The 24,295-nt window shown below is 38.9% G+C and overlaps 1 protein-coding gene across 1 annotated transcript in view; it reads right to left on the reverse strand.

Moving 5' to 3' along the window:
* Positions 1-23,698, reverse strand: part of slc2a9l2 (solute carrier family 2 member 9, like 2) — a 79,358-nt gene extending 55,660 nt beyond the window's left edge. The window contains exons 1-5 of the mRNA XM_070902466.1: positions 23,630-23,698; positions 19,728-19,829; positions 12,825-12,985; positions 7,878-8,002; positions 6,315-6,460 (exon numbers count right to left, since the gene is read on the reverse strand). Coding sequence (XP_070758567.1) covers positions 6,315-6,460; positions 7,878-8,002; positions 12,825-12,985; positions 19,728-19,829; positions 23,630-23,698 — 603 coding nt within the window. The remainder of the gene's footprint in view (positions 1-6,314; positions 6,461-7,877; positions 8,003-12,824; positions 12,986-19,727; positions 19,830-23,629) is intronic.
* Positions 23,699-24,295: the final 597 nt, after the last annotated feature.

Genomic DNA, 24,295 nt, shown 5'->3' on the forward strand with positions numbered 1-24,295 from the left:
AGATACTTTCTGGAACAGAAAATATTACATTTACCGATTATAACTGAGAAGGGAAAGGAAGAAGAGAAACCAGACAGTGAATGAGTCATTGCCAAGTTATCTTGTGCAACGCTGTTGAACTTTTGAGCTTAATTATCTTTCTCAATAAGGCCCTTCAGACATATTATGAAGAAAATATAAGATGTACTGTACACCTTTTTTGCCTCAGACTGATAAAGCGGGCTTGTCTACACTGGTAACAGTCCAACTCTTCCTCTGCGCACTAAATCCTGGGTGAGCTGTGTAAATGAAAGCATGCTGCACAAACCCGAGGTCTCTGTAATTCTGAGCTGTGGGTCGTCTTATCCCAGCAGGAGATGAGAGTGGGCGAGTTTCAGCCCTGTGTACAGTACAAGCTAAATGCACGCCTTCCCAATAGTTGTTTTTAACTGGGGCAAGCTGAATGAGCCAAGCTGTGTCTCCTCTCTGGGCCCTGATCCCATCATCCCTAGTGATAAAACAAATCGCAGCTCAGAGGGCCCCGCTATGACCTGGAGTGATACTTGTTTACAGTAAACAAAGCAGACAAATGGTTTATTGCTGTATTCCAAGAGCCTTGCCATTTTTCCTTGTCATTGTCATCCCGTGATTGTACAAAAGCAGAGGATGAAACGCATCTTTGCTGTCTCGAGCTGAGAGGAACGAGAATGTGCTTTTCACAAAGCCTTGGCTGCTGCTGCAAGAGGACCACCACAAAACCAGAGAGGGGGCGACTTCTCAGAAAGAGGTAATGGAAATGTCAGGTGGCCCACCTCTGTGAGGTATCAAATTAAACAAGCTAATATTATCTGTGTTGGGTCAGTCTTAATTACTTCACCTAGCCAGGCCATTCCCCAAGTGATAAATGAACCTGCTCCATACTAATCTTTACTAAATTTGGTACAGGCGGCAACAGTTAATTGCAAATCTTTATTTCCACAGCGGGCGGTGACATTTAATTGGCTGTCACTCACTGTTAGCTGGGTAAAGACTAACGCTCGATGGATTACAGGGAGCATTAAATGAAGAAACCCCGACTTGACCTGATATTTCTATTTAAATGTTGTGTTATTCTGGAAGGGCAATTGAGTGGTAGGTATTTTTTTGTTTTTTTCTTTATCAATCAGCGACGCATATGTTATGCCAAATTATTTGAAACTTAAAAGTATAAAAATGGCATCTGCATAGATGGCATTTAGCTACGGGAAGGGACTGTTTTTTTCCTTCATACCATTTTTCCAGTCATGTTTAAGTGGGCTAGTCTGCCCACTACCTGAAAGATAAACATTTCTCTGGAGTTCTTGTGTGTCTGTAAATAGGATAAATACAACACCCCTTCCACATTAAATTGTCACAAAATGGAAACCCTGTTGGTAAAAACCTCACGTCACCAGAACTGCAGCCGTTGGAATACTATATAGGTGGAGATCTGCCAGGATCAGAAGAAAAGCCCATCATCCCTCTGCCTGTAGCTGTTTGTAATGAATGTCACCTCCTCTCTGAGCCTATTTTCCTGCTCTGTCAGAAGTGTGACAGTCCCATTCTTAAGATATTAAAGCGGCGCTGCTTACAGTTTAGGGAACTGGGATTCCACTGGGATTCACACCTTACAGGAAGGGTCGATATGGAGTGCTTACTTAAAGCAGCTATAATAGATATTTTCATACTAACAATACGTCAAATGACAATGTGAAAGGGGTCACCCACTGAAAAGTTAGCGACTAGCTGGTGAAGCAGCTAAAGAGCAAGATATTTCGATATCGAGTGGTCACAAACATGACTCCAGATGAATACTAATGTTGCTCCCTAACTGCTGGATGTGTAAATAAGCAACTGTTTGCTAACAAGTTCACTATAATAACTTAAAAGGTGATGATATGTCAATGTTGTGCTCACAACTTATTTCCGTTGACCCCAAGAGGCCGAAAAAATCAGTTATTGCAGGTTTAAAGTGAATGTGACCTCAGGTTTAACAGTTATATATTTTAAGTAAGACAGCACTTTGATATTTACGGGATGGAAGTAAGAAAATACATTTTAGGAAATACGCTTATTTGCTTTCTTAGATCAGAAGATCTAAAGTCCACCTAATGTACCAGCTCCTCTAAAGCTCACCAATTAACATATTATATATTATTTGTTAAATCCTTACAAAAACTAAAGTGTAAAAAAATTACAAGTTGCTAGCCAGGCAAGCTGTTTCCCCCTGTTTCCAGTCTTTGTGCTAAGCTAAGCGTCTACGGGCTCTTGCTTCACATTTAATGTACAGACATAAAGAGTGGTATCAATCGTCTCGTCTAATTCTCTGCAAGAAAGTGACTAAGAGTGTTTCCCAAAATGTTGAACTGCTCTTTTAATGTCATATGACTGAACAAAACAATTACTTTTTTTTCTACTTTTTTTTATTACACATTATTGTACACATACTGTACTGTTATAGAACTGAAAGCATAAGCATGCAGTACACACACAGTACCTGAAGGCAAATATCAAAGTCCTTTAGAATACCATATTACTCTGGTGCCTGACACCCAGTGTGACAACCATCTAAAATGAATTGCACTTCACTGACCATCCCCATATATAACAATCGATTTTTTTTTGTCCATTTACACAACCCTCTGAAGCCAAAGGCGTGTGTGATGGAGGATATAGAGTATAGATAAGGGCCCATTAAGGCCACTGAATCTAACCTTACTGGTGTAAGTTGTGTTTGAGGCATGCTGATGAGTTCAGTGTCTCAGGAGAGTTCAGTGACAGACTGTAATGCTGGAATAAACATGTTTCCCTACTAGGAGAAGGTCAGTTGCTAAGCATGAAGGTTAGAGTAATTATCATTTGTCAAAGCTTATCACCATTTTGCACCGTACAACAAGTGACATCTTAGACCGGCTCCCATTAACAGAAGCCTCCGCTGAGAGGAAACCTGTTTGAGTCTCATAACCAAATGCCAGCAAAGACGCATGGTGGCATTATCATCAGTTATGTCATATGCTCTTGTCAATGGACAAAGAAACAGGCGAGCCTGAAGGGTGCCACAGAGGTGACATGAATACATAACAGTACCTGTGAGTGAAGACACACCACTCCATATGATATTCATAAAGGTGGCCTGCAAAATGATGTCTCGAAATGATGGATGGGACAAACCCATACTTATAAATTAAAAATGAGTGCCTGCTTTGCTGGAAGCTCGGACACTACGCCCATGTGTAAATGTCAGTGCAAAGTGACAGTGGAAGAAAATAGGAGAGGAGAGAACTTGGTCAAATCCCCTGAAGATAAAACCAACAATGAGGATCCACAGTTAGAATCAGAATCAGAAATACTTTATTGATCCCTGGGGGGAAATTGCACAGTACTGGTGCTCCCATTCAAGAGTAGAAAGTAGCAAAATGTAGAACTAAAAGTATGTACAAAATATAAAAATAAGAAACAGAAAATAAAAAATATACACATTTACAATATTTAAGTGAAAAATAAAAGTAAAAAATATATACAATAACAATGTATATATATATGTGTGTATGTATTGCACTGTTGTGTACGACTATATATGTATTGCACTTGCAATTTCAGTCTGACACTCAGAGGGAGGAGTTGAACAATTTGATGGCCACAGGCAGATATGATTTCCTGTGGCGCTCTGTTGTACATTTGATGTTAGACACATTCACCAAAAAGTATTGATTTCTTCCTTCACTTTATTTGAAAGTGAAATACACATTGATTTAGGGAAGAATACATTTTGTTCTGGAAAAATGTTACTTTCTATTTTTAAGGGTCAGACATCAAAGTCAAGGAGTTTCAAAGTTGGCAGTCATTTTTAATCCAAAGCTGGAAACATGGCATAGAAACACATAATATTTTTCTTTCCATTGGATTAGGTACAAAGGAAAATCATGGAAAAGAAATGGAGAAGCTAACAATAACCGATTATTGACAACAATACTCAAGCCTTCATGCAGTGTAGGCATGGGCCTATAGAAATGATGTCAAAAGGAGCTTCATCCAACATTTACTGGCTTAGAAATATGTTTACAGCTCTTAAACATCATTGTCTGAATGAAAGCAAATGCACTGCTGGAATGCAATATGCAATAGTTTGTTCTGCACATACAGTACATCACAGCACAAAGTGTAAGCCCCAAACAAAACCGGATGTGGATGCAGGTTTGGTGGCTTTTAAGTATATAATCATATGCAAACAATTACACCAACAAATGCAGATGTTGTGCCGTCACATGCCGTCTTGTCTCAGATGATGTGCAGAAACAGCTGTTGCTGATGTACACAGGTGCACCTTCATAAATCACATTCACATAATTCACCAATACACAGTCAAGAGGAGCAGATCCACTCACTGCAAAGGTATTAATTCTTCCTAAACTCAGTAGGTTTTTATTTGTGTTACTTGTGTTACATGTTTGTGTTCCACTATTTACGTCATGAGCGAAAGACGCAGTTTTCCAATCAGGCTTTGGGTTTCCATGAGCAGTGATGGATTTCTCAAATTTGAAGCTACTGTGCACAATCCACAATTTTAACTTAATTTAATGAAAGACCTCAAGCTAAATCAAGCATGTACTACTGATACTTGCACTCCGCACACACTCAGCAGAGTGTGACGACAGACAGACATCGTACCATTAGATTAAAAGCAGACAGGGGAGGGGTACCTTTTTGGATTAACTATTTAATTTTGGGCTGTAACACTAGCTTGTAAGACTCACAGTTACTCAAATATTTGCTGACAAATAAAACAATTGAGAGAGAAACAGCACCAGTTTCTTTTAATAGTTTTAAGGCTGGCATTTCCTTAACCCCAGCAGAGCTTACTATCTTACAATTATGATGGCAAAAACAACAGCATGCTAACCCATGCTATATTAGCCAAATCCACAGCAATAAGAGCCAGGTAATTTAAACCTTCTTGCCATCTACCTTTCTTTGGAAAACACTAACAATTTTTGTCAAAATATGTTATTATTATAATATATTTTCTGACAGTTCTGTTTACAGCTAACTGTTCTCCAACACAGTGTACTGTATGGGTCAGTAATCCATGCATTTGGCCTGACTCTAGAAGAACAGCAACAAGGAAAGCAAGGTCAGCCTCAGATAGGTTGCCACAGATCACAATCCTCACACTTTCTGAACAGACACAAGTGCCAAAGGATATAACTGCACGCTTTAAATCTGGGAAAGCAATTTAGAAGAAAAGGATTCAGTCATTAATATTTTAACACAGTGCCAAAAGTAAGCAGCGAGCTAAAGTCAACAGAATGTGCCAGGAGTAGAGTGCTTTATATCAGTGGCTTTCTGTTCACATTACACAACTGTATTTGGCTTTCAAAGCATATATGCCGTAGGCTAATGTCTGTTTTCAGCTCTAAAAGATAAACTGAAAATCTAGCACATGAATAATCAAGTGTATAGATTAAGACTGGATCCCCGTCATGAAAATGCCTCAGTAGTAGGACGAGTCAACATGGCTTAACTTGTGTACGGCGGGCATTAAGGTGAGAAAGTGGATAACATTTCCTCTAGGGTAAACAAGGTGTGATTGAGAATTCCTGCTGATATCTCATTGAAACAAGGGACAGATAGAACTAATCAAACAGTGTGCTGGGTAAAAACGTGAGTTTATTACTGAAGTGGCTGAGGAAGACGCTGCTGATGGGCAAAGTGTTGTCAGGCAGACTGCACTATTCACTTGCCCAGCGAAAAAGTGATAGGAAATCATTAAGTGTGAGCAGCGGAGGCTTTCTCCCCGGTAAGAGCCCAAGCTTGGATGTCAAGTCGAAATGAAACTACCCGCTGGACTGTAGCTGTAGTATTGAAGAAGTCTGCCACTCATCCGTGAGGCTGCACCAGCTCTACTGACAGATGGAAAAGTCTGAGGCATTTAAAGCTCATTCACACCTTGATATCACATGAGAGTCGCTGCGATTGTTAAAGTCAAGTGGCAGACAAGAGAGGCACGAGAGTTACAAGAATTAAGGTGAGAATTGGTGAGAAACCTACGGCATGTCAAGATGGGTTTGTAGGCAGTTGGCCAGAGATTAAGGACAGCTCTGCCATCCCAGGCTGTAGTGGGGAAACTGATGCTATAGCAGTTTCACTGCTAAGCAGCAGACCGGGGATACTGCACTCCTACCCTCCTGTTCAGGAAAGGTTTCGACTGATGTGGTCTTTTTTGAAACTTTTTCGTCTGTCTTGTTTGTCTAGCATCAAACTTCAAAATGCCCCTTCAAAAACCATTTATGTATATACTGTAGTATAACAACACTGACCTGACCCAGCAGTTCGGGGAGCCCAAGCACTTGTCCTGTGAACACTCCCAGGCAGATCAGGATGGAGTTGAACTGGCCAATGGAACCTCGGATGTGTCTCGGAGTAATTTCTCCCAGGTACATGGGGAGGGCGCTGAGAGCTATACCTGTCAGAAAAATACAACATATTAAAATCTTGCAATGGAACCTAACCCTACTCCAAATTATAGAGAAGATGCACTGACATGGCTTTTTTACGTGACAGCTCTCCCCTCACCACCGAGTGGAAAAACCAGACGAGTGGCTGCTATGTATGGGTTAGTTGTCTGGATCTGTATCACAATCTGTGTTGTTTGTCCACAGAAATGCACAAGCACAGACGAACCAACAGCCTAAAATCTGTACTGACAGTAATCATCATCAGAAGCAGAATTTCAGAACTGTCTTCAATTCTGTGGCAATGTTTTGGCCTGTGCATTAGAAATGGTCAGCGTTGATAGAACATTTAATCCTTAGACAGCTTTCTGCACAAATCAATTTCCATGGTTTAAAAATTGCAAACAAGTGATCGTGCTCTGCAGTGAATGTGTAGATTTACTCAGGTAACACACATCTCACGGACATTGATGCTGAGGTGGATATTGTTCCTGAGCCCTTTTCTTCATATGATACTCTGATACTGGCAAATAGGATGTCAGCCAGCTCTTTTAATTATCTTTTAATCCTCATACAGACAAATTTAAACACAAAGACTGATTTCATTTCATATCACTCCTATGCTGATGACACACAGTTATATAGGTCTGTTTCTGCCAACTACCTCAGCCCACTGGATGACCTCATCCAATGCACTGCTGATATCAAATATTGGATCGCAAAACATTTTTTACAGCTAAATGAGGACAAAACAGAGATTCTTTTAGTGGGTCCCAAGACTTTCAGGCTCCACATTCACTCCTCGCTAACTCCCTTGTCGGTAAAACCTTGTGAGCATGCCATGAACTTGGGTGTGATTTTGGATAAGTGAAGCTACTGTCTGATCATTTTTTCTGCACCTATAATTTGATCTCCTTAAATTTTGGTTCTGCAGGTAACATACCCCACAATGGCAGGGATGAATGAGCACTGATAAGCTCTTCATCCATGATTGGAGACGTGCATTCAGAAGGGAAAGTCAGATCTGTAATCAAAGTCTTGCTGCTTACTGATCATCAGTGCATTCAGGTTTGTCAAGTACTATCCTGGATATCTGCCAATTCCCACAGATTTTTCTTTTTCCTTTGGGTGGGGATACACCACAAGCCTATGTTAGTCTTAATGATTTGCACCTTTACATTTTCTTTTCAGTTTTCTTTGAGTTTTTCATCTTATTTGAAAAGTAAGCTAGTGCAATGTGAAGCACCCACACAGTGTAAGGTACATTTCTTTCACAGGTAGGTTTGTAACTCTTGATCAAACTTATTGATGACCATTGATGCGTCTCTCTACTAGTAGTTTGCTTCACAGTGACTTTCATACACTGCCTGGCGAGTGGTGAGCATAGAAACTAACATACTTCTCCAGCCTAGTAAATTAAACACTTACCAGAGTCCACCCCGATTATGAGCCGGCCGATGATGAGCATCTCAAAAGATTTTGCCCTCTCACCCAGGGACAGCAGCAGAGCAGCTATTACAGCAAAGCAGTTATTCAGCAGCAAGGTCCCCTTTCTAGAATAAAGAAGAGAATATGGTTGGAAAAAGAGAGAAAACTATTTAGGCACAGGCTGAAAGTGAAATACACAAATCTTTGTACAAAGGTCATCTATTCAATTCAATTTGTCAAAATTAGCACACTGATTTATTTGTGATAAAATATTAAAATGGCAAATCCAATCACTGCAAGCTAATCTAACTTCAGTGGATGAGTATTCTTCTCCAAAGCAGAAAAATCAATATCTGGCTGCTCATGACTGGTCAAGCTTTACATGGCTTTATGTCTGAGGAAAACCTATTAATGCGTGATCAATTCAAAATCCTTTTTATTTATTTAGAAAGACCAAAAGGTGCTTTATGTCTCAAAAAAAACAAGAGAATAACAGCAAACTTTACATATATAAATATGACTATCACCTTCAGGTCAAGAGTGGTATACCAAATGAATTTACAAGGATGTTGCTCTCAAATGGCCAACAAAGTGTAAATACCACTGTTAATGACACTAGTGTAAAATAATTAACAGGAAATTGTAAAAACAATGTTGAGACAACTAGAACTTTGTAGTTCAATCCACTGTATGACCTGAAGGTAATCTTCAAGCTGAGTTAACTTTAGGCAGCAGGTGAAGTTGCATTTTCAAGTTAAACCAACTTGAGATGTGTCACAGTGTAGGAATGATAACCGGTTTGCAGTACGAGTTGATGTTTCACTTCAGCACATGAAGTGAACAACTGGCAAACAGTGAATAAGGTTAAAAGTAAACATTATAAGTTCAATTTCCTCGCATGCCCTGTGTTTCACAACAAGAATAAATAATGGTGGTTTTCATATTTACACTTTGCAATGCCCGTTTACTTTGACATGTGACTACAAACCTATGACTCCTGCTTAGTATTTATGACCCCGTAAAACCACTTCAAAATAAGACCAAATTGCCCCGAAACCTGTCAAAGGTATGACATCCATGTTGTCTTGTGTCTGCTTTGTATCTGATGAAAGTGCCTAAGCATGGATATGATTCATTCATTGTTATACCGTTGATTGAGTAGTGGAAACAAAAACTGTCTGAATAGATGAAATGGACAGGTCAAGTAAAACTGATGTTAAGTAAAGAAAGCTAAAGGTAGCAATTGTAGGTTAAAACTTTTGACTCAATTGGTATTGTTTTTTGGTAAATATGAGAATTAACAATGATTAATTTAAGGGAACACTTCACATTTGGGAAAATATGCTTACTCACTTTCTCATGAAGAGTTAGATGAGAAGATGGATACCACTCTCATGTCTGTACACTAAATATGAAGCTACAGTCAGCAGCCACTTAGCTTAGCATAAAGACTGGGAGAAAAAAAAGGGGGCGGGGGGGTCTGGCTCTGTCCAAAGTGACTAATTAACATGTTAAATCTCATTTGTTTAATCCGTACAAAAACCAAAGTGTAAAAACAAAAAACAAACTTACTACAATTATCCTTTTTATGGGATTTACAAGCCAGACAACCTCAAAGTTTTCAACTATTCTTTAAAAGATATAAATATTCCAATGAGAATCTGTAAAGTTGCTAAGGTTTTTAATGTTGCTCCATCAAAGGTGAATTGTGACATGCTGGTTTGATTTTCTTGAACCATAACGTTATGAAGCTGTTGGTTATTACAATGATCCACACAATAACCATTTACAGTTAAATACCACCGTGGCTGTCACTTATGGAAGGAAAGAAGAATTTAAAATTTGGTCAGGTTTTTTGAATGTTATATTCTCAGTTTTGACTGTTTCATAAGCAAAACATTGCTGGAATGATTGCGATTTAAAAAATAACAATCTTGCCTCAAGTTTCTTTTTCTTAAGAAGAAGACAAGCTCAGCTGTTGCAGCTGGTGTTAGAGACACTGGGAGAGGATTGGTAGGAACGGTTTCTGTGGTTATTTTGTATTAGTCTGGTGCTGGAAGCACAAAATGAAACCAGTGGTTCTGCCGTATGAAATTGTGGCTTGACAGTACGTAACATCAATTAGAGACTGCAGATGAAACAGATATCTGCTTGATTTGTTGTGTGGAGAACAGAGGGGTATTATTGTCTATTATCAATGGTTAGCAGCAGTTTGATGTGTGATCAATCCTCTTCTCAAACTAAGGTCTGCTCCCACACACTTGAGATTGTCTCAAGAGCAGTCTGGATCTGGTCTGAATTGATGGCATCTTCTCTCCACCCTGTCTAAAGCAACACTTTTTAATGTGTGTCAAAACCAACAGCATCATCATCATAACCACCTTTTCTTTCTCAGAGAGATGAACGTTTTTCTCTTCACTGTGTATACATCTAACAAAACTTTACTAGGGGAAAAATTACAGGCCCGAAGCAAGCAGTGTTTTAAACACCTATTTTCAGAAAATATCATCTCATCCTCATCAAAGATCTTTCTGTGTTGAAATATTCAAACACTTCAGACAATATTCACAATGTACCTTAGCTTCACTGGCAAATTTTTAATGAACCACTTGGTGAACAACTGTCTATGAAGTACTTTTCTTTCAGATTGCTCCACGTGTCCTCGTCTGCTAATATACATTCAACTCTTCTCCCTGACATCTGAATTTCAACCTTTCCAAGACATTGTGCAAAACTACCAGCTGGCCCACAGATGTCTAGCAGAGAATATGGAAGGAGAATGAATAATACGTTTCAGCCTAATCAACACATTGAGGATCACCACCTGAGAGATCCAAGGTGACTCTTAAGGGCATCTTAATTGTCTCAAATGACTCAGAATAAAAGCTTAATAAGTCTTTCCCTGCTCCAATTGTGACAACCTCATCATTAGTGGATAATAGATTCTTTTGAACGTACATTATTTCAGAGCTCTGTGGTGATTTTGTCAGTGCCGGAGTCTGTCCCTGGGGGGGTAGAACGACATAGAGCTCTGTAGCCCTCCACGAAGACAGTGAAACACAGCTAGGCCGAAACCTGAGAAAGTCATGACACCGGCAGCAAGATTGGATCTCACAGTGCAGAATAAGTCGTCAAACCACTGCTGCTCAGTCTGAAGCAAATTCCCTTTTCTCCAGTCCTACAAAACATTTATCCATATGTCCTTGGAGACTATGTACAGAGACCATGTAGCTTATAAAATACAAAAATCCCCTAACCCTTGTTCATTTCCATTAGAAAACATAAGGGGATATGGTAACTCAAGGCGTGGTAAGTATCAACTTTCATCACTGCTAGAGTGCAATTATATTATTGTAATTATATACTTATCAAGAGTTTAACAGTCAAAAACTCAGCTAATCTGTTTCATCAAGACTGTGTGGGCGTGGTTTGATCACATTTGATTGACAGTGCAGTCAACATGAGCAAACAAGTTCACAACTGTCATCGGATTTTGATTCAAATGTTGCTAACCTCTGATTGGTGCACAGAAACCTAATCTATTATAAACCAGCGTGAAAAGCAAGGACAAAAACACAAATACAGACATGTATATGTTCTTGTGTGAAATAACCAAAAAAAGTGTGTTCAACCCACCTATCGCTCACAGTGAGAAGTTGATTGAGAAAATAGTTTTTCAGGGCGTTTAAACAAAAAACAAAAAAATGAAAGGAGACCCCGAGAGGCAAGGAGAAAAAAAGGCCTATTTTTAAGCATGATGTGACAAATACTGCTTCAAAAATGATCTTCAATCAGTTAATTGGATCAGCATATTCCTGACAGTCTCAACTAACAATAAACACTCTCACACTCACAAACATACTAGGTTTCTTTTTAGAGTGTTTCTTTTAACATCTATCTCTTCCAGTAGCTGGTGGGGGCAGTGAAATTCCAAAACCCAGTGGGAATCCCGAGAGAAAAGTCACTCTTCCTGTGCTGTATAATGGCAAGTTCCTATGTACATCGTGAACTCCTACATTTCCTGCACTGAGCTGACGGTCGCGGACAGTGATTTAGAGACTGTCAGAGAGAGGCGAAAGAAAGTGCATAAGGTATGGAGGGTAATACCAGAAAGTGTAAATTGAGACCCAGACAGAGAAAACAGAGGGCATACAGCAGCACTGACTCCTAAGCTCCAAAAGGGGGAGCATTGTAGTTTTCAGACAGGCAATGAAAAATGTATGTATAGCATGTCATATAGGATGAAGGTTACTCTTGCCATGTGTTTGAACCAAGAGGAAAGAGCAAAAGGGAAATGTGGTAAAGCACATCCCATTCAACAAGTCTAGGCAAGCCGTGTACAGCTTGACCACAATTTGAACCTCAGAGTGAGTTCAAAAAAGTAGTGGATTGCTACACTTATATATTGCAAGATGAACAAACTTTTATGTAACACAGGGTCTCTGCTGCTCGAGATGAAAACTACAGATGAATGAGTATTGGTCGACGAGCTGCAGTTTGTTAGAAACACTGATCTAAAGCCAGAGTTTGGCTGCAAATGTTTCTTACTAAATTGTATCTCTCATCTAACTTAAGTAAAGTGAATATACAACTCGTCTGTAAATATGTCTCAGGGCTATTTCATTTCTCCTCAGTCTAGTAAATGCAGTATTTTTGTCCATGTGGGGATCCTGAAGAATGGTGACTCCATTGTTCCAATCCCATGATCAGTTAGTCGGCAGGTTCTTTAGGCCTCCACGTTTTGATCTGATCCTCTGAACTGGAACTGTGCCAGGTTATTATTGTGATGTGCTGCAGCTAAAGGTAAGCGTGTTGAACCCAAAGTTAGCTGGCTAATCTGCTAATCTAATTTTATGATTTAGGCTGCAGGTTGATACAAGTGTAGAAGAAACACTTGCTATGTTACATGAACAAGACTTGATTATAAGTGCAAGTGAGTCAACTTACCTTCCCAATACTTTGATGATTAAAGAGACAGACAGCGCTCCGAGAAGGCCTCCGATAGCAAATATTGACACTGTGATGGACCAGAGGAGGGTGGCTGTCTCTGCTGCAATAGGCTCCCCATATCTCTCAATCCACGTCTTATTGTAGAAGGCTTTAATGTACTGATATACAAGAGAGACACAGGAAGGGTAAATTATTACACGGTTCCCATTTGTCATTAAACTTTAAAGGCAAAACCCACGATACAAAGGTGAACAAAAAAGTAGTTCCACTATGACAACTCAAAACACAAGACTGGAACCTGCCATCATGCAATACAGAATGTACATATATAAGTGTTCATACTCAAGTGTGTATACTGTGAGCACGAGGCAAATGTACATTTAGTTGAGCAATAATCTAAATTATTATTATAAAAATATACTGTCAAGAGAGTAGTACTAAATTATCTGAGGATCTCCTTTACTACTTTACAAGTGTACAAAAATGGAGCATGATTTATGTATTGCATGTGTATGTTTCAAAGTCTTAATGCACTGGCAATATACTGTATACAGTTATCCCTCTGCCTGTGAAAATTGTGTTTAATAGCAGAAGAAATTTTTGGGCATTTAACACTGAAATAAATCTTTATCAAATCATGTCACAGACTGTATATACTTAATTGCATGAATGTGATCTGGTAACCCCAAAGAGCAAACTGAGCGACTGCATTAAGAAAATTAATTGATTGAAGTAATGCTACAATGAGTCAATGAATACGGTGTTTGAAATGATTGTGTCTCAAAGCAGTCAAGCTTTGATGGAGGAGTCCTTGTCATGGATGGATGTGTCGGTTCAAAAGTATACAAAATTTACCTTGTTTTTTATAATCTTGCATTTTACATTCGAGATCCATGTTGTATTGTCTTTGCTGGCAGCTCACAGTTATGGAATCAAAATCTCATGAATCATCACACCACCAAAGACAATTAAAACAGCATCCTTGTAAACTTTGTGATAAAAGGCTGATGCACAGTGGAGAGCTCCTGACAATGCTGAAAGCAGAGGTGGCACTGGTAACAGAGTCATTTTCCATGTCTGCTATGGCTCAGGAGTGGCAAGGCTGTCCTTGACAGCTGAAAAGTTACCTTTTATGTGACACTGATGTCACTTCAGAGTTCTGAAAACACCATAAACCTTTTTATTGGGATCAAAAGAAGGGGGGTCACTGGTTACACTGGTTTCTACCTGGTTTCATGATCCTATTTTATATAAGTTGACACATGGTGGTAATTTCAATTTGGGATTTATCTAAAATGGTACAAAATGACCAGTTCAATCCCAGACTCATGCAGTGGTAAATTTGTACACATGTGATATTATATCGTGGGCGACCTGGAAGGCGATTATAGCATGTTGACGGTACTGAGTAGAGGCAGGTTTCCTGGTCTTTGACAACATAAAATCGACAGAGATAAAAGAGCAGGCCCCATGTTGTGGTAGCAACTTCTGGTACTTATAAACTTATGCACACACACATACATACATACTCACACTCATATACCCTTAAACTCACCCATAGTCTCACATTATGCATGCATGTGTATGTATCTATGTTTATGTATATAGATACATATATATATATATTTATATATGTATTAATGTATGTATGTATGTATGTATGTACATGCATGCCTGAATGTATATGAATGTACTGTATATACTGTATTTGCATGAGAGTAAGCATGTATGTCCAAGTGCTTAGTACCGCTATATATGTATGTGCAAGTGAAGTATTCAGTTTTGGCCTAGACAACTTCTCATACAATGTAAGTAACCTGTACAAACAGTGCAGATATGCTGAAGGTCAGTGATTAGATTCCTTCTTTCCCTACCCAGACCTTATTTGTATGGAAGCTTCAAAATGCCTAAATGAAAACAAATCAAACAAAGGAATAAACAATACACATTATGTGTTAAAAGGGCAGTTATTAAGCTTTTTGTCTTTATAACTGAATCACTGTGGCATTATTTTTCCATGACACATTAAAATCAATGTCACAACACAGAAAACCAAGTGAAGACATTTATTGTGTTTCAGTGTTGTCCAGCAGATGACAGCTCATGTCAGCAATGATAAGCTCTTCACATTGCACCGCCCCAAAGGTGTGATTGAACTGTTGTTTGTTTTTCATTTTGGCATGAACAATACATTTTATTTTGAAAAAGAAAAAGCTGAATTGCACGTCCTTAATGAAAACTAACGACTGTGCTTTGCAGCTAGTATTTGCAGGTCTGTGCTGCTGAATTTAGGCATTCACGATGTTCCATAATTTTGGAACCATGTCCAAGACCAGCAGTACAAAGAGAGGACAGGCTATGTGATGAGAGCACAGTTTGTCCCAGTACAAAAGCTTTTAAAATTCAATTGTTGAGCTGTTAGACTTACAGAGACTACTTAATGTCAGTGTCAGTTTTAGTTGCTTTAAATTGAATTATTTTGAATACAATACTATTAATACTAATACTATAATACAACACAATACTTCCCCTATATGAGGGGGAAAAAAAGTTAACTAAAAAAGTTAAGTAGAAACCCTGTTAAGGTAAAGGAATCTGGCTGGGTAAATCTTTATCTAATCCCTTAACCCTCTACCGAAACCTTCTCACATACATGATGTTTAAAAAATAGATACTGTAACTGCATAAAGCCAGCCGTATCCAAGTAAAGGGCTTGTAAACCTGGTGGCTAGATTCCATCACTGATTGGGAATGGAGAAAAAGGAGTGTGTGAATAGCAAGTGTTGGTTTTGACAGCTTTTTCTGCGGGAGACCAGAAAAGATGCTTCGACACTAAAATGAGAAGAAGTTTGCCTGCTAATCACATATTCAGTGTCTGAGATCTTAAGAGCTACCGGTTTATTAGAATTTAATGGGTATGCATTTTTAACACTCCTTTTAATATTCTTTTGCCAATTGCAGCAACACAGCATTTCAAGATTGGCTTGCTGTTGGAGGCAGACCTGCTGTGCATGATGGAAACTGAAAGTTGGTTTGCAGAGTTTATATAATTCATTGTGGTTATAGCGGTTGATTTAACTTTTCAGCGAATAGAGCATGGATGGTTTCTGTTTGATGTTCCTGCATGTTGTGTTATTTTCATTGTAATAAACGTTGACATTTTAGTGAACCATCATTCATTTACTTTTTTTAGAGCATACAGTAGGTTCCTTAATGATCTTTCCATTCTGGCTTCGTTGGCAAACAGTAAAAGAGGGAAGCTGCGTGTTCATTTATATTTGCACGAATTTTGTCAAGACAGCAGGAGCAGTGGTGGACCCCCACAGTGGTGGAGAGGAGCCAGGGCTAGCTTAATGATCAGCTTGTGTTCCTAGTGAGCAGAAGCTATGAAGGATAATAAACGACAAGCAACAAGCTACTCAACATACACATCAACTGGAGGATTAGCTGCATCGGCAGAAGCACAGTAGTTGGGACATTGGCAAGAGCAACTGAATTAATGAGAAATTACTCGCTTGGCTGTAGATTAGTGAGTTGCACAGATACCGTAGGGATTTTGTGCAAACAAGAGTTAGACAGGACAAAAAACAAGCTCAAATGTTCTTTGATCATTTAAAGGTTGCAGTGCATAATGAACAGTTTACCAACAACTTGATTATTCCCATTCTGTGATGGCACGTAGATCAAATGTATAAAACTGAAAAGTTGGTGAATTAGTGAAACTCAAAAGAATCTGCTGTTTTGTGATGATATTAAAGACCAGGTTCCCATTTCCCGATAACAATTTATTTATTTATTTTATTAAATGAAGAGCATTTTCTAATGGCGTTTCTACAAACGATTGCAATTTCTACACACATTTCTCAATGCAGCACTTAAGATTGAGAGCACGCACATCCCGTGAAGAGCTTATTACTGTTAAGTGGGTTATCTGTGGTGCTGAAGATGATGCTGAATACACTTTAAAGTAACTTCGCTCATTGAACTGTCTGTAATACATGCTATTTTTAAAAAATACATCACAAAGCAGAAGTACTTTAAATGATGCAAAGAAATAATTTATACTTGGAATAGTTCAGTATGAAAACAAAATTTAATGTGCAGTAAAGAGTCTACAGCTTTCAGCTTGATGAACTTTATATGTCATGTTACTGGGTGGAAGTCAGTTTAAAAAAGTAAACTTGACTGACTTACCTGCTGCTCAAGCGATAGATAGATTGATGGACAAGGTCTAGGTTTTGAGGGATCAGGCTAAGAGTGGACTGAGATGTTAGAAGTGAAGCTAGCCTCCTGTGGAAAGTTTGGACTCAAGAACAGAATGTGCAGAGCTAAGATCTTTACTGAAAGCCCGGAAGACTCAGGGTTGGTTATTAAGGCATTAGGCAGTTTGCACATTTATAGCTTCATGAAGCTTTAACTGCCCATAAGTAGGTTGTCAGTGCGAAATTCAAGGGATATCTTTGAGGTCATTTATATGTAGTGTTTAAACACAAGAATTCTCCGTATGCAGTACTCAAATAAAACCATTTGAGGACTGGGACACCAGGTGCAACAGAACTGAAATCAGTGTATTTTGCAGAAACAAGAGTCCATCATTTGCAGCTTTCAGAAACAATAAAAGGCCAGGAAGCCAGGGCCAAAAGAAAAGGGACACTCTTAGTGAGTGCACATGGGGCACTAACTTTGGTGAATTTACTCTTTATCAGAGCACAAATGAGGCAAGAATTAGGTTGGAAAAATGCCACTGGAGCAGAGTGTTTCTGTGGACCGGGCTTCGCCGATTACTGTACAAAAACACACAACCTTTATAACTTTATTCACAGATTTTAGTAAAACTGGATCATATTTTATGGAGAAAATATTTTCTGCTTTTCCCTCTGATGTCCTCCGGCTGCACTGCCTCAACTCTCTGTGATTCATGGAGTTTCCTGATGGACAGATAGTTTTGAAATAACCACTAACTGCTGCTAACTGTAGCTGCCGTTAGCTAGTTAGCCATGCAGCTAGCAGTCCCATTAGCTTCGCTGATTCTGCCCGTTTAAAGGCTTCAGGTTTCTGAATTCGGCTGTGTACATTTCTCCGTGGGTTGAGCGTTTTAATACTTTCACAGTGTTTATATAGCACCTAGACCTGCTATATTATCAAAAAAGACATGGAAATCTCACTTTCTACAATATGGGACCTTTAATAGAGGGCATCTTTTGTGAACTTGTATTTTGCTGTCATTGACCTTCTTCTGGTGATGAGTTGAGGGCAAATAGTAGATAATCGGTATTACAATTATGAGAAAATGTATGGTTCTCTACTCTTCTATACTGTAAATTGTGTAATAAAGCAAACTTGAACTGAGCCTGGAGATCATACAATTTCCAATTAGACTCACAGGTCAGAGCTGCCAGGTTTCCTCTCTTTCCCTTTCATCCCCCCATTGCTCACTGAATTCCCTTCATCAATCATGGCTCGCACTGTGATGTCTGGTTTGCTCAACTCAAACACACAAGACATATATAAAAAAAGATCAAGTGAAGGAATGGTAAAACCTTTGCGTCACTGTATCTAATTCAGCACATGAAAGCAGCTAACAAGTTGAAAGTCAGACAGTTGCTTTTCACTTAAGTCTCTCTTTGTACAGTAGGTGTTACTTTTGGAAAACACAACAAATACAGCATGGTACAATGAATCAATACATTGTAAAACCCTCCAGTGTCACATATTTAGGAAGAATCGTGGTACAGTGTTGCTGCTGAAAACAGTAAATTTACAGACCGGACAGATAAACAATGAGCTGAAACACAGAACTTCAGACAGAAGCAGTGACATAAATGAGGCTCTACTTAAATTTGTTTCAGTGAAAGCTGAAATCCATTTCCTGCATTTCCTGCAACATTTCCTGTATTTTGTTTTGGCAGCTGCAGAGCTGAGGGTTATTAAGTTTGAATACTAATTAAATGACCTGTGGGGTATCTAATTACCTCTAGACAAACACAAGGCCAGATTGAAAAGTATGACCTCAGAAAATGATGTTTCTTGTCCAAAAGTGGCGCTGCTCAAATGCACTGCAATATAAAGGCTATTGAAAATTGCAATTTCAGTTTCACCAGTCAAAAAGGATTTACAGACCGTGAAACTCTCTAGTCTAGTCCAAGCAGTGCTAAATACACATAACTGTCTTCCCCTGCTGATGTCTTGTTTTCTTTATCTGACAGGAGGCCGTGTACTAACAATGTCCACCCCGTAAACACATATTCACTTTGATAAAATTTCCATCTTCTCCATCCTGATACTAAAGATATGATCACATAAAAATAAAATGAATCAAACTCCAGAATCAATTGTGATAAACAAAAAAACTTTGAGATTGACTCCAGCCCCCCTGCGACCCTCTAAGGATAAGTGCTTATAGATGATGGATGGAAGTGATTATGATGCAAAGTTCCCTTCTGTGTTTGTATGCATGTGGGATGAAAGTCATATTGAACAACAAGGTATTATAATTACTGAGCTATATCCAATTATAGAAAATGAACTAGCTATCTATAACTGATAGGTGGGCCATTTAATCTAAAAAAAGAGCCTCTCGTTACATGTTTTTCTACCTTTTTTAATAGCACTGAAGCGGTTTCGGTCATACATTGTGGTAGGCAAACAGAAGGTTGTTTTTGCCCAAAACACAATGTCCAGTAATTAAATTACAAATAATAGACAGCTCGACAGCAATGAATAAGCTCTGTAATGGGGTTTAGTACAATGCTGACAGTGTCTCACTAACTCGTGAACGTGTGCATTTTTGGTTCTGAAGCACCGTCTAAATGAATGTTTATTGATTTCTAGTTGTGCTAACAAAAGGAGATAAATCAGTGGCCGACCTACAGTACACGGCTACTGAACAGTTTTACTCACCAAAGCGGGAGCGTTGACCACAGAGAGGTTGTAGCCGTAAATGAAAGATGAACCCAGGGCACCGAAGAAGGCTGTGCTCAACAGACAGGCTGTGACTGGCTGCTAATAAGAGAGCACACAGAACACACACAGGTTCATACAAACATGAACATGTTAGAGGCCTCGTCAGTGGCAGTCACACGGTGATCAATGTCAAGGTTGGACCAAAACCGAGGGAATTCAGCAGAGGACGTTTCATATGGGCCCCGGTATCTAGGCCAGGAAAATGGGTTATTCCCTTCACTTTGCCCTTGAGCGTGTCACAGCTTAAAGAACAAACATTAACAACACAGTGACAAGTTCATGGTGGTGTGTGCATGCTCTGTTTGACATAGGGTGACGGCAGGAGCAAAGAAAGACCGCTGGTGGAAAATGATGCATGCAGCTGTTCAACAAGGTCTTTTAGTGGAGTAAGAACTGAACAGCAACTGTACAGTATGCTGTACCTATCACCAAAAATCTTGTGCTACTAAGGAGATACATAACTGATGCAGGTGTAAGAATACATCATAACAAGACAAGACGTTATGTGTGCAGTGTGAACACAACCCACAAGCAGTTAATTAAACCCCATAATACAAAAGAGCCAGACAGAACAAAAAGCCTCTCTCTCTCACACTACTCGGGGGGCTAAAATCATAAAATTTGTCCTACAAGTGGCACAAGAGAAAAAGCCACAATGTCAGGAATTTCAAGCCATTCATTCATCCCCTTTGGGAGAATGAATGTGCTGGAATTTCATGGCACTGTTCCAATTAGATTATGAGATATCCTACGTGCAAAGTTGACATTTAGGCCAGAAGATGGTGCAGAGTATTAATGGCATGGGTTCATACTCTGAGCATGAATGTGCTGTGATTTTCATGGCAATTTTTACAGCAGCCTCAGTTGTACTGTGCATGGTAAACATTATACCCATTTAAAATCAGCGTGTTAGCTTTGTTATTGTGATCATGTTAGCGTGCTGACTTTAGTGTTTAGCTAAGTGCCTAGGTGGGGCCTCACAGAGCAGCTAGCATGGTGGTAGACTTTTAGTCTTGTTATATTATATTTGTATAATGATAAAAATTCACATATTTTCTTCTTTTTTAGGAAAAACATTCATAGTGCAAATTTCCTCCCACACTATGAGCAGGCTCTGTACAGGGGGTTTAGCATATGCATACGCTGTATAGCTGTTAAATTACTTTCTGAAAACAAGAGAAGTCAAAGTCAAAGGAACCACATCTGAGTGAAAAGACTGAGTTTAGCAGCTAGTGATAACAAGGCCAAACAGAGCAAAAGCAGGAATGAATGTGAAGGTGGAAAAACATGGCTACTGTAAGTTATTTTAGCAGGGTGTCTGTATTGATTTCTAACAGTGAGTAAACTTTAACTTAACCAGCAGTAAGTGCACAGAAAGTAGTTATGTGTGTTCAATCAGTTCTGTTGTATTCCATTTAAAAGGTAATAGCTCACTGATAATAGTACGCTTGCAGTATGCACTTGAGTCCCAGTAGAGCTCTGCCCAGGTAGAGTCCTCCTTTTCTATTTTTATACCACCACATAAACAGGCATATGCAACAGCATCTCCTGTTTTGCATGATAATTTATTCCCAAGAGTCGGCTTGAAGTGTTGATCTTACAAACTTTGAAAAAACGATTGTGTGCGTCAGGTGGTTAGAGCATCACCAAGACTATGGAGTTAGACTATTTAAACCTTTGCTAATCTCAAAGGTAAAATGGTATAAACAACGGAAAAAAACATTTGCTTCAGGACAGGAGGTGACAGTCGAAATTCATCACAATGCCATTGTGTGGTACAACGGCCCGTTATGAAGCGCACCAAGCATCATTCTTGCCTGTATAAGGTATAACAAGGGGCACAGGATTGCATTTTGAGGGTCAAATGGTAAAAAGAAAAACATTACTGATGTGGAAACACACTGACTGCAAAACCAAGCACACAGATTGTTTTTTCAAACAAAAAGCCAGTCATACACTGTAAAATTGTCATGTTTGTACAGTCATGGACTCAGTTTAGCAATGATTTTGAAACCCCTGCGCAAAGTTAAGAAATCCATGTGCATGGATTTCCACTTTTTTTTCTCTTTCACCACATGACCCTTGGGGGGTGGCTCGGTGCCAGCCTTTCTTGACTTGGAAACTACATGTGTATTAAAACAAGAGGTGCCAAATGAATATGACATATAGTGATCTCTGAAAAGATCAAATTCATCATGGTTGCTGTGCCAGCGATAAATGACTTATTACAAACTGTGTATATTTACCATAAATCAGTTGAAAAAATAAATTCAATATAAATATATTTTATTGTCCCATTTATCTTCTACTAGCTATTTTTATTTTCTTGGTCCTAGATCATGTTCAATCATTCATTTTTGATCCAGTTACAACCTTTTTGGATTTTTCTCACAACATTTTCCATTTACATTAGATAAACGTCTGCTAGTATGGAGAAAACAACAAAAACAAAAAAAAAGATAAAAGGAAGTGTAATGCAAATTCATGTTTAATTCATTTTGTTAACTGTTTGGAGATAAAAGAAAAACATGTTTTGCAATCAACTGACCAGTAAAGTTATGTAACTCACTGTATTATTTATTCACGTATCCAATTATGTTTTTCACTCATCATATATCTCATTTGTGACATTTGTCGCCTCTAAGGCGCCTTTAGGGAGGGAAAATTTGTCCCTGTCACATATTACACTCACACATTTCTCACATGACAGCAGTTTGTGGATCTATGCATTTTTCAGCTTAGATTTAACTGTAAATGTTAATGATGCTCTCCAGGTTTTGGGGAAAATACCCCCTTTAAGTGCCTGAAAGATTGTGTCTGTCAATATAAACATACAGTCAATGTAACTAGAAAAGCAAGGAACTGTTTCATTTGGTGATTTATTGAGTTACTGAAAAAAAGCCTTAATTTCTCTGAGCTCCCCGATGTGAACAAATCACACGTGTGGAAAAGATTAGGATAACAATGAAAGTCAAAGCATTGGTTACCACCTACACCAACATTCATATTTTATTGTTGTTGCTGAGCCAGCTCGGTTGTGTGGAAAATGAGACGGGGCAGAAGTGAACAGATGAAGCCGTATATTTAAAAGGTCTCCGCTGGGACCTTGCTCAGTTGGCACAGCTCAAACCTGCAGTCCAGGATTGTACTTTGGAAGATTAGAAACCAACAGGTTGTGTTATCTTTGAGGAGAGGTTTATTGTTGATTAGGAGGAGGCTGTCAAAAAAACTGTCATTGCCCCGGTGGCTGGATCAAAGCTATAACTCTAATGTTTGCATAGCCACTAGTAGGAAAGGAACGGAATTGTTTTAAGATAACCAGGACTGAATATTACTAAACATCAATCAGTCATCTTATATATATGTCAAAGGTGATCGTTTTATTAGGTCATCAATACAATATTATTATTTATTGTTATTATTATTATTATTATTTAAATATCATTTTTAAAGATTTTAGCACAGATTCAAGCAGCGCAGAGGGCCTCTGTTTCAACAGCAGGTCAAAGCTTCACAAAGCTCAAACAGCAGCATGTTTGATAACAGCACAGAAATGTGTGTTATACGTAAATTACAAAGGTCATGTACATATTTACTGAAGTGCAGCACCGTCACAAATACATCTTGTCCATACCTATTCATCATAACTGGTTAATGTATGACATAACAGGCAAATAACAATGACATGTCAAACAGCTATGGTGCTATCAGGACAAGACTGTCAGTCTGTCAAACCAGTGAATTTCCATACATCACAAAAGATGTCCTCATTTGGCAGCTGTAAAGTCAGAAAGATAAGCATCTGGCCGTAGTGTTTTCAGTGACTTGATGACACTAACCTTTCCAGACTTCTTCCCAGAGTCGCTCATTTTCTGGTCAGCCAGGTCGTCCTTCTGTGGTTTTTCCATGTTGACGTTTTAGCAACCTTAAATGAGAAGGTCATATCACATTAGACATCTAGCTCATACAGAATACCCATAGGACGACAAGACATGTTTCACAACAAAGAGGGGGAAGTGGAATTTATTATAGAAACTAGTGAGTGACGCATCTGCTGAAAAGGAAATGACAGTGCCTCAGTGTGCTGACGTGCAATATGGACACACTGGCACAAGAACACACAGGATTATAGATCAGGACTTGGTCACAAGTTTAGGATTTACTAAAAGACAAAGGCAACAAAGTCAAATCAGTTTTCTAACATGCAGAAAACTTTGCCTTTCATAAAAATCTCACCATTAGAACCTTGACTACAGTTCGAAGCATTGGATATTTACAGGAAAAAACAATGGTCTGGATTTGTACTGCACCGCAGTATAGGACTCCACAATGGTGGCCATGTGTAATAAATGGCAAATTAAAGGCCTGAGTCTGCCACCTAGTGGTTGTAAGAATGGTACCACTCAGAAATACTGGAAAGCAGACATCATCATAAAAAAGATGCAGAAATTGCGTGAAATCTGGTGGTCTCCAACTGTGTGTACATTTTTTACCGAACACAGTTG

The sequence above is a fragment of the Enoplosus armatus genome, chromosome 3 (genome assembly GCF_043641665.1).
Source record: "Enoplosus armatus isolate fEnoArm2 chromosome 3, fEnoArm2.hap1, whole genome shotgun sequence".
NCBI lineage: Eukaryota > Metazoa > Chordata > Actinopteri > Centrarchiformes > Enoplosidae > Enoplosus > Enoplosus armatus.